This window comes from Astyanax mexicanus, chromosome 11 (assembly GCF_023375975.1).
Source record: "Astyanax mexicanus isolate ESR-SI-001 chromosome 11, AstMex3_surface, whole genome shotgun sequence".
Lineage (NCBI taxonomy): Eukaryota > Metazoa > Chordata > Actinopteri > Characiformes > Acestrorhamphidae > Astyanax > Astyanax mexicanus.
This window is the reverse complement of record NC_064418.1, coordinates 9,325,169-9,340,204: the sequence shown is the minus strand read 5'-3', so window position 1 is coordinate 9,340,204 and position 15,036 is coordinate 9,325,169. Positions and strand designations below refer to the sequence as shown.

The window sequence follows — 15,036 nt, the reverse complement described above, 5'->3', positions numbered from 1 at the left end:
TTTTTCTCTCCTCTCTTCAGGTGCCCAAAACATATTTTGTTTCCCTTCTGACTACGTTTGCTCCGCTATATTGTTCTCAATTGTTGACTAAGTAGTGGCTAATTATTGAAGCATACCTTATGGGTAGGTTGTCTTGATAAAGTTATAAAGGAACAAATAGCTAGCAAACTATTTGTGACCCTTTCCTATGCTTGTTGCCACACTATCACATTAAATTAACTATTTTATTCAGAACCAAAAGCCAATAGCTACAACAAAAAAAAAAAAAAAAAAAAAAAAACAAACTGATCATCAGAGAAATTGTATATCCATTAGACCAAAAACTCTGTCAGCGACCTTGTAGTAGATTGTCTTAAGAAAGCATGACCAACAAGACACCAATTGCATGAAAGATGTACCCTAACATGCTCTGTCTACAGAAATCCACGTTGACATCGACCGATGACCCAACGTCCAGTGGCCCATCGATCGATGGGGGGGGAATGTAGTGGATTAACCAGAGGATTTCTTCATTGCTTGGACACAAACACACACTACCCCCACTTTATGGTCTATAAGGAACTTCAACCCCCAGAACACTCTAAAAGCCTTGGAGTTATCTTTTTCAAACAGCCTTAAATTTCAAAATGACATTTCCTGACTATTTCTTCACTCAGCCTCGCTCGAGAACCCTAAATGCAAGTCAGGGTAAACATTTTTAAATTCTTTTTTTGACATTCCTTCAGACGCTGTCAGTCGTAAATCTGGATTTAGGACCGTTAATGTTTAAACATCTGGAACTGTGCACAATTGTGGTTTTGCCAACAGCACAATCACCAGGACAAGGACGGGACTACGGGACTTGAGAGAGGGTTCAAAACTTAATGAATGCCTTGGAAATTGTAAATTCACCAAATATATTATACCAATTTAGGGGTTTGTGCTTTCTGCAACCACTTAGAAATAAGATTCATGAAGTTAAAATGAATGCTCTTAGCTTGGAAATTACATTCCCAACACCAACTTCACCAACTTCCCCCACGGTCGTAAATTCCGACGACAGCCGCTTATCTAAACACTCAGCAGAGAAGAGGAATTTCTCACTGAGAAGATTTTGCTTAAAATACATATATATTGACTATATAAAAAAGGTGTTTTATAGAATGTTTACTAGATAATGGTATATGTGTCTGGTATATGGTATATGTGTTTGGATGTGTCCTGATTAAATTCTCCTACACATTCAAGTCTGAATCAACAAGGTTTAACTAGCATTTGATAATTTAGCTTTATTTGGTTATCAGTGGTTTAACCATGTATTATCTTTTAAGTGATTTAATTGGGTTTAAATAATAACATGACTCTTGATCTCTTTCTGACAGAGTACCATCCATCATTGTATTCCTAAGATTATCTTGAGTATTACAAAACTGTTTGTGGGCAAAATATATATATATTACATTTATTGTGATTCAATTGTAAGATTGTTGTTTCCTGAATTTATCCTCACAAACTGATATGCTGAAAAATGTATTTTGATCCACTGTTTAATTGAGTTTTCTTTTGGTTTGATCTATTAGAAAAATTCTGAAGCATGCTGACCATGTGAGCGAGGGGGGGTTTTATGGCCCTTTGTGAATCCCCACCAAAGTTTGAAATTGCTCCTAGACCAATCAAAACACAGACACTTGGGCCACAGAGCCAATCGTAGCTCAAAGGCCAAACAGGCCACAGGGACTAATAGTTTAAACTGGGCAGACACAGTTCAGTTTGCCAGTTTTAGAGTTTCCAGTTCAGTTGGAGGAGTTTGCAGTTCAGTTCAGTTTGGAGTTGGAGAAGATGAGTTGAGGAAAACAGTTAGAGGAGAGAGGTTAGGGAGCCCAGAGATGGATAAAGGATAGACTGTTAGTTTAGTCATCTTAAGTTAGTTTTCTTAGACTAGTGCATTTAATCTTCTTCAAGCATAATGGTATTAGTTATCCTAGTTTAAATAACTAAGCTATTTTATGATCTACGGAGTTCTCCTGCTTGCCAAGATAGTTAATATAGTTCAGTAAACCAACTAGACCAACCGACGGATCACCGAGAGGGTACGCCAGCCGAGCCAGCTCCAGGGAAGGCTTTCCCTGTGCAGAGACTAGAAGTGGGTGTCGACCAGGTGCGCCGCTGGCCCACAGAGCACCATCTTTACCCTGCGGATGGGTCCACACTGGACCTTCTAGGGGTGCAGGATGTCAGCCGAACAAGAGGTTTAAACAGCGGACCGAACCGATGGGGACCCCCCTTTGTAGACGTCTCAGAGTAAGGCAGTTTGGGTATTTCTCTCAGTAATTGGTGTTTTGGTTGGTCAAGTCTAGTTTGGTTATTGTTCTTAACTCTCTTCTTAGTATAGATTAATTTTTAGTTATTTGGCGAAAGGGATGATCTTTGTAGGCCGTAAAATATCTTACTTATCTACTTATTTTAGTGTTCTCATTTGATTAGTTTGACCTCATTACATTTAGATCCTTATTTAGAAATATTCACTTAATAGTTCTATTAATCTTTATTCCTTTCATACCAGTATTATAACGTGTTTGTTCTTTTATTTTTCATTTATTATTCTACACTATGATTTGATATCTAATGGCTACATTATGACTTTTTAATTAATTATTTACTCATATCTGTGTGATTTAATAAAATACTTTTATTTTACAAAACCTGTCATTTCAGTGTGTTTTTCTGGATAACTTGGTTATGAAAATTTCTGTCACCTGTAGAAACCACACCCTGAGATGTCTTGTGTTATTAATTAATTTGATTAATTAATTAATTAATTAATTAATTGATTAATTGGTTAATCTAATTAAATTAATTTAATAACTGGCGCCCAATAAAAAAATATTTCAACATCTCAATTAGCACCAGGTATTAAACCACTGAGCCCGCTACACCCTTATTACACAAATAAATTATTAAGTTGAGCCTCTGTATCATCAAGGAGATGAGTTCTCTAATTAGAAAGTGTGTCCAAGAACTACCATCCAAGCAGAATACATTCATTGACACACACACACACACACACACACACACACACATACACTGACGCCACACACTCGTGTAAACATGCAGCTTTCTGTCATTCAATCCTCTGGGAGCTGTGGAGGTTTCCTGTGACCCCTCCAGTGGGCGAGTAATCATGGGTAATGAAAGTGAGAGTGGGTCCCTCGCTCTGACAGATAAGTTCAGAGGGATCTTATCTAGAGATTACGTTCAGCAGCGCATCACTCCGTCCAGCGCAGAGAGAGGGAGAGAGAGAGAGAGAGCGTTTCTCCGCTGCTCATCCTCAGCACACACACGCCGAGCGATCATACAGCGATCACCCCGTCCCCTCCACCCAGATCCACGTCTCACTCTCCCGCACCCAGAGCTGAGAGGAGGCCGAGGCTCACCCTGTATTAAAGCTTAATGAAGCTACGCCACACCAGCTTTCCACTGCAGAACTGCAACTGACATCTCTTTCCCTCTCTTTCTTCTCTCTCTCAATTAATTTCAATTCAATTCAATTAAATAATTTGATTTAATTTGGCTTTGTTGGCTTGATTTTTTCAAAAACAATGTAGCCAAAGCACACAAACCGAATATATCTTAAGAATTCTCAATGAAAACATAATAATAATAATAATAATAATAATCAATAGGGGTGTCACGATCTCGATATTTTATCGAAATCGAATCGAAATGAGGTCACGATCTCGAGTATCGAAGTCAAAAAGAGGATCGACGATCCCTCCCGCGCGCGCTACGCAAATAGCGCAGCGCGCTACGCAAATGGCGCGGCACCAACACAGCGCATCCTATTCAATTAAATAGAGAGCCGCTGCATGAGCGCAGTCGGCGGGAGTGTGATCACTGTTTTTATCTGTCCAACGGGGGAGGGGGGGCGGGGGTTGGGCGCGCAGGTTTTGTATCTGTATCTAACGGAGGGGTGGGTGCGCGCAGGTGAGAGCGTGTGAACTCGCTGAAATGCGTGTGTCAGTGTGACTTGAGAACACTGACTATAGATCACAGTGAGGTGGATTAAAAATCTTAAACTTATAATTGACTACACCTGTTGCTTTCCATTGAATTAAAAAACATCTTTCTCTCAGATAAAGTAAACACAAGCGTGTTTCTGACTAAAATAAAAGCTTTTCAGGAGAGATATAAGTTATGTGTAAATATTTATAAGACAATACCCACATCACTTATCTAACCAGCCTGTACTGATTTCTGCCCCCCAATAATGCTTTCAATAACCTCTAATAGCCTTTAATAGTCTTCAGTAGCCTTTAAAAGACTTACCTGGCGGCCGTGGTGTGTCCACTAAACTCCGTAGTTATAAACATCCTGAGGTTAGCAGCGCGCTAACTGACCTGTTTATAATGCAATCCCAGCAGTGACTCCGTATCGGCTGTTCTAACCTGCTGCTGTTAGCTGCTTGGGCTGAAAGATGAACTGTAGTGAGCTGTATTATCCGGTTAGTGGGGTTAAAACCTTTATTTGTTTACAGAAACAGTAAAAACGGACTGGCTGGGCTCTGTAGCCCGTGGCTGGGCTGTACTGAAGTAGTGACTGAGTGAAGAGAGCGGGGCTTGTGCTGCTGCTGCTAGTGGTTGGATGAAGAACTGCAGCTTCATGTAATGAGCAGTTTCACCAGCCATCCACACACAGCTCTGATAAACTGCTTGTTTTAATAGTGCACACTGTTGCTACCAAAAAAGTCACTAGATGGCATTACCATATATATCTTAATAAATAATAATAATAATAATATTTATAATATTTATAATAATAATAATAATAATAATAAATATATTATTTAAATTTTATGAGGCATAAAATAATAACAAGAAAAAAAAACAAGAAAATCGAGAATCGAATCGAATCGTGACCCTCAAATCGAAAATGAAATCGAATCGAGGGTTTAGAGAATCGTGACACCCCTAATAATCAAGTATAATAATGAACCTTTGTTTAATGGAGAGTTACAGTGAGATGTGCTGTTTCTCTCTCTCTCTTTCTCTTTCTCAAATCAACTCAATTCAATTTAATAATTCAACTCAATTCAGCTTTATTGGCATGACTGCATTCAAAAATAATGTTGTCAAAGCACACAAACCAAATACATAATGAGATTTATCCATTAAAACATTAACAGAAACATCAATAAAAAATAGTAGTAAAAAAATAAATAAAAAGCATTATTATTATTATTATTATTATTATTAAAAATAATAATAACCAAGTATAATAATGAACTTTTGTTTAATGAAGAGTTACATCGAGAGGTGCTGTTTCTCTCTCTCTGTCTGTCTCTTTCTGTCTCTCTCCCTCTCTCTCTTTTTCCTCTCTCTGTCTCTCTTTTTCTTCTCTTTTACTTTCTTTGTCTCTGCTCCTTCCTTCTCTCACCCTCTCTCTTGTTCTTCTTTGTCTCTCTATTTCTTTTCTTTTAATTTGTTCTCCGTCTCTCTCTCTCTCTCTGTTTCTCTCTGTCTCTTTTTCTCTGTCTCGCTCTCTTTCTCTTGTCTTTCCCTCTTTCTCTGTCTCCTTCTCTCCGTCTCTTTTTGCAGTAATGGCTGTGTACTTTTATAATGACAGTAGGAGACTGTGTGTGTGTGTGTGTGTGTGTGTGTGTGATATCCAACAGAGGCTGCTGTCTGTCTCGGCATATTATCTAGACCTCCCTGCTGTGGGCCGCACATTATGCAATGCGTGCTAAGCTGTAATGATTTATGAGCATGTGCACTATATAGGTCAGCTCGCTCTCTCTGGCGCTCAGGTGTTCTGTTCTCATAATGTATGTGTAGTTTGCCCACATGGACCACTTGTCACTGAATGTAAAGCCCTACGTCAGGTAAACAGTTATCATGATGGGCTATAATTGCTGGAGCATACCTGAAAGGAGAGTGGTGATATTCTTGTTCGGTCTCTCTCTCTCTCTCTCTCTCTCTCTCTCTCTCTCGCTCTTTCTCTCTCTCTTGCTCTTGCTCTGTTAGTATTGTCATGTGAGCCTGTAGACAGAGAGAAGTGTCCTAGTTTCTCATTCTGCCTTTCCGATCAAGTGCAGGCAGGCTATCGCGTACTAAGGCTGAATGAAGCCTGTCATTATTGTAATGAACAGACAAACAGATTATGTAATAATCTCATAAACAGCTGTGGGCTTCCAGGATCAGTCAAAATTTAATGGTGTGCCAGAGTTTATGCACACACATCTTTCTTTTTATTACATAAAATGAAAAATGAAGTCTGTGTATTCAAAATGAAAATTCTTTTCCAGCACATAAGAAGAAAAAAAAAATCACATACTCGTTCATTGCAATTATTATTATTTTTTAATGTTATTTCAAATGTTTATCCCATTTTCTACTCAATTTACCAGGCCAACTACCCAATCCATTCATTAAGACTATCACTAGTGATGCCCTAAACACCAGGAGGGTGAAGTCTAGCACATGCCTCCTCTAATACATGTGAAGTCCGCGTCACAGTGCACTCGAGGAAAGCGCAGTGACTCGGTTCCGATACATCAGCTCACAGACGCAGCCTTGTGCTGATTGACATCACCCTTTGGAGTGATGTGGGGAGAGAGAGCACCTTCTACCCACCCAGAGAGAGCAAGGCCAATTGTGTTTGTTTAACCTCTTAATACGCCCTGGCCCGCCGGCGGGCCAGAAAAATATGATATTTAATATCTGGCTGTGTTTATGAATAGTTATAGGTTCAATATAGACACCCAATATACCATTTTAAAGCTTAGAATCCTTGCTTTTCAGTTATATAGCCTATTTAGCTGTATCTCCTTTCAGAAAATAAACATTTAGGGCGAAATATGCCTTGGTTATGAAAATATTAAATCATAATTTTCATATTTCCGTTTATCGGACGTCCATATTTGATCGAATGCGGACATGTTATACACCATTCGAACCGTCTGGCTCTCCGGATTCCGAAACTGTGCTCCGTTTTAGTGTAGGATGTACGGTCCCTGAATTAGAGCTGAAAGAGCGCGTGGCAGCGCGTGTTCAGAGTTGAAAAATGCACAGGTTTGGTCCTGTAGTTATCTACAGTCACTGCCCCCACCCCCCCAACACCCACCAGCGCGTCCCCCACTCTCTTACCTTCAAAACGAGTCCACACGCAAGAAAATCCATCAATCCAGTCTCCTATAATCCACAGTTATATCCACCCCGCGCGAGGAATAATGTGAGACGGAATCTTAACTTTAATTCCGAATTAAAAGCATTTTATTCGACGCTGCTCCGATTCTGGCCCACAGCCAGACAGGGCGGAGCCTACTGGACATGACGGTATGAGAATGAGGTCTCTCAGCCAATCAGGTGGCGAGCTCGGCCAGCTGAGAGGCTAAGGAAGAGAGATGCTTGGCCATAGATATTTTCTCTAATAGATTTTCCACTGAGCAGAACAACCGCTCTTAAAGAGACAGTGCGGATTTCTGTTTGTATATGAGTAGACCACACAAAAACCCAGAGTTTACTGCAAAATGAGTTATAAAAGTGGTCTTTTTTATTCTTATAAAGTTTCCAGTCCTTTGGAGAAAGAAAAGACCATTACTGGTTCAAATCACTATAACTTCTAACCAGTAATAGGTAGCAGTTTAAAATTTTATATGATGATTGTAAACACATTATAGTAAAATATAGAGTTGTCAAAACCCTTCATCCATATAAATAGTTCATTTTATGTGTCTGAAAAAAAAAAAAAAAAATAGAAAATCTGAAAAGCGCCTAAAAATTTTCCTGGTTTTTACCATATATTGGCCATTACATGTTCAATTGAATAATTAAAATGCCTTAAATGAATTGTGTAAAGGCTTCTAAGTAATATTACTTCATAGAATTGACTCTAAATAATTTAATATTGGAGTGATAAGCCTTCAAATGTGAGTATGTAATTTCAGGCGGAAAATGGTAAAAATAGGCTTGGAGCATAAGAGGCTAAGGCTTCAGCAAGCTACATAAACAGGATTTGAACCGGCGATCTCCTGATCATAGTGGCAGCGCTTAGCCTGCTGGACCACTCGGAGCCACTGAACCATTGCAATTATAAGAAGAATTGTATGTACCTGTACCTGACAGGCTGGTTTGAATGAGCAATTTCTAAAATTGCTAATCTCCAGGGATTTTCTAGACCATTTCCAGGGTTTATCCACAATAGTGCAATAATACCCAGTGTACAGCAGTTCTGTTGATGATAACATCTTGCTAATGTTGGAGGGGAGGTGGGAGGTCAACCAGGAATGGAGAGAATGGTTCAATCTAACATGAAAGCCATGGCACAATTTTGGCCTGTTAATACCAACCATCACTTAAATTCCACAGGCTATTTGTTGACTGTTGATGCTGACCTTGTGCATCCCTTCATGAACACAGTTGACACAACCTTCCAGTGGATACGTACAGCATGATATTGCACCATGATGCAGCAAGCAACAGTCGGACTTGTTTCATGAACATGCCAGTGGGTTCTTCAGTGGTATGTACAGATGGTCATCAGTGGTCATCAGCTCTAAGCCCCATGGAACACCATTTATGGGATGTGGAAGAACATGTCAGCATGGTCCAGAAGCTCAAATGGATATTTCCAACAGCTTGTGGAATCTACAGAATTGCAGAATTTAAGCATTAGCCATATTTACATTAAAATGGTCAAGTCCAATCTGTAATGCTGTTCTACAGAAATTTTACACAGACTGCAATGTCTGCAATGAGACTATGAGACAATACTTCAAGACCATGAACCACTTGGCTTTGTTGTGTTATTCTAGAAAGCTGATAGGGTAGTGTATTGAACGTTTCACTAGTGATACCTAAGCCGGTCCTGCCTCTAGGGACACTCAGTGCCACAACTTCTCCAGTTACCAGATCCCCTTCAACCCCTCCATCCTCATACTCTGTCACATGATAGGGTCAGGGTCATGTGACTGTCCGGAAACCAGGAAGCCCCTTGCCAGTGGAGAGGCAAAGACGTGGCCATAAAAGGCGCCTTAAACGATGAGCATGTCGTACAGTCGGGCACGTCTCCTGCGCTTTAAATAAAGCTTTAATTATTCAAGCGGCCAATGAAATATTCACAGGTACAGAATCGCCCCCTACAGAGGCGAGCAATCTAAACTCAAGCACCCTGAAACTGGACTCTGTTGTTCCGAGCTACAGAACCTGGGACGTATTCTCCCTCTCCGCTAACACTCAGCCCTGCGGGTAACTATATACCTGCTCTTTAAAGCTCAACTGCCTGTGCCCAGTACACACAAATACAGTATTTCTGTGTGTACTATGATAGTGTGTTCTGCTGGCACACACACAATAAGATCAAATTCAATATACAGACAATGTTATAATATTATAATATAAAGTGTAAAACTAACAGCAAAAAAAAAGTTATTTTTTAAATATTATAAGTGCACAATATATAATTTATAATTGCATGCAGTCATATTGTAAGATGTGCAAATAAACATCTGTGTCATCAGTTTCCTAAATACAAATGGAAAACTCACACTGTTCTCATTTTCCATGATATATCTATATATACTAAAGACAGAAACAAAATTATAAATGACCAACGTAATATTTTGTACTCCAGTCTTTGATACACACATGTCCGTTAATATCAATTAACATCATGGCATGTTGGAAAATTCCTTTTTTTAGTATTTCTTTTAATATGCCTATAACATATTTATAAAGTATGCCATAATGCTACCACCACCAAGCTTCACAGAGAGCCACAGCTGTGGTAAATTTCTTTGGTTGTTGTTGTTTTTTGTTTTTTTTTATGATGTTTTGAATGTAAGTGTATTCTGTAACTAAGTACCGTATTTTTTGCACCATAAGGCGCACTTAAAATAATTTAATTGTAATCCTTTAATCCTTATGTATGAATTCTACCAGTCAGGTTGTAAGAAGCAGTAAAGCCACTAAGGCTGGAGCAGTATTAGCATTAGGCGCTAACGGCACTAAGCACTAGCTCTTTCACCTTTCAGAGGTGAGTATTATCGGCCTATAGCCTGCTACTAACCCTGGCTGGCACTGCTGGAACAGTATTAGCATTAGCCGCTAACCTCAGACTGTAGTCTGCGTGTTTGTTGTGTTAAAACAAGCTACGTGAGACGAACTACTAGCTAATATCACCCTGGCTTACTGAAGCACTCAGAGATCCTCAGGGTAGCACCACCTGTTGAATTAGAAGGGAAACATGGGGACACCCATGTTCCTTACTAGTTTAACATAATGTGCCTTATAATTCAGTGCGCCTCATGTACGAAAATAGACCAAAAAATTACGTTCATTGATGTAGTGCGCCTTTTAATCAGGTGTGCCTTATAGTGCTAAAAATTCGGTAAATCTGGGGCCTACAATAAACAGCTTTTTTTTTTTAATCATGTTTTACTTCAGTAAAAATACTCACAAGTGCTCTCTAGCTAGTTATGTGAGTTCTAAATGACAGGTGGCTTTATATTGATTCACTCCCATTTTAGTGTGATTTTTTTTTTTTTGGCGCAAAATTGCCCAAATGTCTCTTTTTAATTCAGATTTTAATACTGATTTTTTTTTTAAATTGGTATAAAGTTTAGGGAAGTGATTAACTGTAGGTGTAGGTTAACTGTACATACAGCATTTAGCGCAAAGTATCCAGAGGCTGGCTGGAGGAAAGCCAGACGGCTGTAGTAACATGCCCCCCCCATTACTCAACTCTAACCCCAACAGAGGTCAACATCAGAAGGACACTTCAGCCCGTAGCGTCCTTATGGCACTCGGAAACAGGAAATGGCCTTTTAATGTAGAAGTCTCCTTCCTCGCTGCTAATGTGCCCTGGCAACATGTCTGCTTCATATTTCAGCAGCCAGCCTGCCTTTACCACATGTCTCCATTTGCCCACCACATCCGCTCGCCATTGATCTGCATTGTAAAAAAAAAAAAAAAAAAAAATCAACATGCAGAATATCACGGTGGTTAATTATTGATTGGCTGGGCTTGTGAGGAAATAATGATTGAGGGGGGAAATGCAGTGTTCTTATCGGTGTTCCTGCTGGAGTGGAGTGGAGAATTCTCGAGAGGAGTGAGAAGGACAGCTGGAGGAACAAAGTGTTTCCACTCATCCCTTTCACTAATGGAGGAGTCTTGTGCAGCCTGTCCCAGAAGAAGGGGCTCTGCAACCTTAGAGAGTGATGCATTATGACAGAACCTCCCCCCCCCAAAAGTCCTGAAGTCATCAAGTTCATCAGGTTCATCACTTTCTCATTACTGAGACCAAACCGAAGCTGAAGTCAACAAAACTGAAACTACAAAATTATTGATTTTGCTGCTGAAGTGTAAAACCTCAAATAAGAGTGCAGTGAAAGTTCATGTTGCATGTGCTAATAAAGCATTTTGCTAATAAAACTAATCATTTTCTTTATTAAGTGTGAAAAGCTTTATTTTAAACTTTATGCACACTCACTATAAAATATGCTTTTGCAGTTTCTTCTAATGTAGGTTTACTCTTCTAACTGCTTTACTGTTATTAGTGTTTTCTACTAATATGGACACTGTACAAATGTACAAATGTTGTTTGTTGATTTAACTGAAATGTAAGTAACCTGGCTGACGTAAATGTGCTGAAATGTGGAAAATCAGCATATTGTAGTTTCAGAGGTTTTGACTAATAGAATAAACTTGTTTTAACTATGTAGAGTTTATTTGTTTAATTAACTTTTTTAGCATTTGTATTTTTTGATTTGTGTTCTGTATTTAACAACAGTTTCAACAAAAGTTTTAAGTTTTATTTTAAATATCTGACAGAAGAGTATATTTCAAAAACAGAGATCTTAAAAAAAAAGAAATGTATATATATATATATATATATATATATATATGAACAATATGGGTAACACTTTACAATAAGGGTTTACATTAATGAACAGTAATTACAATAAAATGTCTCAACTACCAGTAATTATTAATTGACATCAGTTAAGACACTAGTTATTAATCATTACACAATTTTCTAAAAAGGTATGTCGTAATTGATTACTATTTAGAACATTCTTAAGCATTACAATTTTGTACTGTTTAATAATGTCATTTAATAATTGAGAGTTAATGTAAACCCTTAATTTAAACCCTTATTGTAAAGTGTGACCCATATTGTTATTTTTTGTATTTTTTCTTTTTGAAGACCTGTTTTAGAAATATTATAAAATTTACACATAAAAAATATGTGTGACCCTTATTGTAAATTGTAAAAATATATATATATATATATATATATATATATATATCCTATATATATAGGATATATATATATATATATATATATATATATATATATATATATATTTATTTATTTTTTTGACCCAAACAAAAAATACAGAAAGTAAAATATTGATTTTTTATTTTATTTTATTTTAGTCTTGGTGAGGGTGTTAAAAGGGCTAAAACATTATTAGACGTTCAATAAAGCCGTGTTTTAAAGCCAGGCAGGTTACTTACTCAGAGTGTTCTTTTCTCTGCTCTAAAGCCTGTGTGTTTCTCTTTCCTCTCTTCCAGAGGGGGCACCTCAACTTCTCGCCCTTTGGTGCAGGGGCAGCGCTGTAGCCTGGGCATGTGTATTGTCTTTTTGTAGGGATGGGGTGAGTCTGCTCTACTGGCCGGCACCTCATTGGCTCCCTTTTCGCCCTGCACTCCACCTGGGCCACTCCCTGATTTCCATCTTTTCGAGAGGAAACTGCAGCTCTGCGCTCTTGCCTTAAAACATCCTGTTATGTTTTATAGCCTCCTGTCTGCCAGTAAAGGCCGTCTGTAATGGAGCTGACTTAGAAGTCTACTGTACAGCGGTGTAACACTGAGAGACAGAGAGGACACAAACAAACAGTGATCAGGTCATCAGTTGATGAAGATGAACCTTTAGGAAGGTGTTCTTAATGTGTAAAATATCTAGTTTATTATCTATCATCAGCACTAGAGATAGAGTTAACAGGTTAGGGATCTACATTTTGTTATTATGCATTAAATCTATATAATCTGTAAAGATTGAAATAGTTGGAAATGCTTCTTCATGCTGATTTAACTTTCCAAAGCCTTTAATTTCTATTGTAAGACCAATGAGCTGCAGTTTTTTACCCCAGTGCTTGCTTTTCCTCTTTGCTGCTTTCTCCCGCTTCCATCGCCGACTCCATAGCAGTCCCGCTCAAGCCTTCATTCAGTCAATTCCCTCTTTCAGTTCTTCCCCCGGCTTTATTTATTTATTTGTGCCCAAGACAGAGGCTCTTTATGCTCTTGATAGAGTTTATACACATGCTGAGATGCTTATTGTTGGCTGATGAATCATGCCTTATGTGAGCACGAGCTTCGAGCCACATCTCTGCTCTGACTCAAACGTCTACAAAACCACAAACGCCGGTGTCTGCCAAGTGCATCGTTGGGTATATGGCACACAACAGTAGTAGATTGATATATATCAGTGATCATTTCAGGGGCTCAAAGGTAGGGCTGCACGATATATATCGTTTAAGCATCGCCATTGCGATGTGCGCATGCACAATATTCACATCGCAGGATGTGTGATGTTGTCACTTAAAGCAATTAAATCAAATAGGTCATGTTGTGACATTGTGACGATGTTTTGATTCTTGACACAAGAAGTAAAGTAGATACACAGTGCTGTCTCTGTGTCTGTGTAAGTGACAGGCTGATGCTGCCAGAGAAGCGTGAGAGGGGGAGGACAGAGATAAAAATGGTTCGGAGGAAGTCCACATGGAGGCGTGCTTGTAAACGTGGGCACGTATTGAAAGCTGTGCACCTCAGTTCAGCACAGTTTTGCAGCGCAGATATTTCCAGTTACAGCCGAATTCACGCTTTTAATTCCAGAAAAATGCTCTTATTTACCTTTAAAAAAGCCATTTAAATACCTGATTAAAAGGCTGATTACTGTCGTTTTGCTGTTTTCCTCGGGTTTTGATTGCTCGGCGCTCTCTCAGCTCTTGATTGGTCCGGTCGCAAGACAGAGCGCAGGTGGGGGCGGGGCTTGTGATGTCACGCACCCTGCATTGGTTAATATTGCAATATATATCGCCAAAAAAAGTACATTTGCAATGTAAATTTTTTCCAGTATCGTGCAGCCCTACTTAAAAGTAATTAAACAAATTAATTTGACATAAATAAGATGCTCATTTTTAATATTTTGTTGAGAATCCTTTGCTTTGGACAACAGACAATGACTGTCTGAAGTCTGGAGACCATGGACATCACCATACACTGAGTTACCTCTTTATGGTGCCTCAGTTCATTCAGTTTCACCATTTCTGTGTCAGGAAATATCATTGATATTGATTACATGACCTATTCTGTTACAACCTGGTCTATTCTATGGTCAGGCCATTCACATAAACTCTCCAACAAATAAATATGCATAAATTATTCTAAAATTTCGTCACAATTTCTAGAAGAGATTTTATTTTAAGTGCCTTCATCACTGAAAAAACACCTTAAACATTTTTTATCAAATAATAAAGTTAATAATTAATGTCTTCCAAACGAAAGAAAAAACTTAACCCCTTAAACCCCTTAAAATGCCTTGTCTCATATACAAGCTACAGGTGTAGGTGATACAAAACCCCTATTCTCTGCAGTAAAATATGTTTTTTACTCTCTGAAAAATTGAGGACTTTAAAAAATCTCCTACAGGACACTTAGAGAAGCTGCCTGTTTTCTCTCTACTCCACTTAATAATTTTAACCCAGATCATTAACAGGAATCAACCCAAATTCTGCATGTTTAAAAATAGACATAAAATCTAGTCAAACATAATGAAACTAAAAAATAGAGGTACGATATACGTAAGTACTTTTTTGTACTTAAAGGTAAACTCTTCATAATTGTACCCTCAAAAGTACAATATTGGTCTTTACAGGGTCAGATTTGTTCCCTCTGAAGTACAAAGTCATTCTTAACAGCAGGAAGTACAGATTTGTACAATTTAACCAGCCAAAAGGTACATTTAGTATTCTGTATCACTGTACTAATAAACAAGATA

At 38.4% G+C, this 15,036-nt stretch overlaps 1 protein-coding gene across 3 annotated transcripts in view; it reads left to right on the top strand.

Moving 5' to 3' along the window:
* Window positions 1-15,036, top strand: part of myo16 (myosin XVI) — a 264,223-nt gene that overhangs the window by 235,436 nt on the left and 13,751 nt on the right. Inside the window, exon 35 of one of the 3 annotated variants that reach the window (XM_049485245.1) lies at window positions 12,552-12,634. The exons of the other annotated variants lie outside the window; for them this stretch is intronic. Within the exon in view, the coding sequence (XP_049341202.1) occupies window positions 12,552-12,599 (48 nt within the window). The 3' untranslated portion in view covers window positions 12,600-12,634. The remainder of the gene's footprint in view (window positions 1-12,551; window positions 12,635-15,036) is intronic. 3 annotated transcript variants of the gene reach the window in all.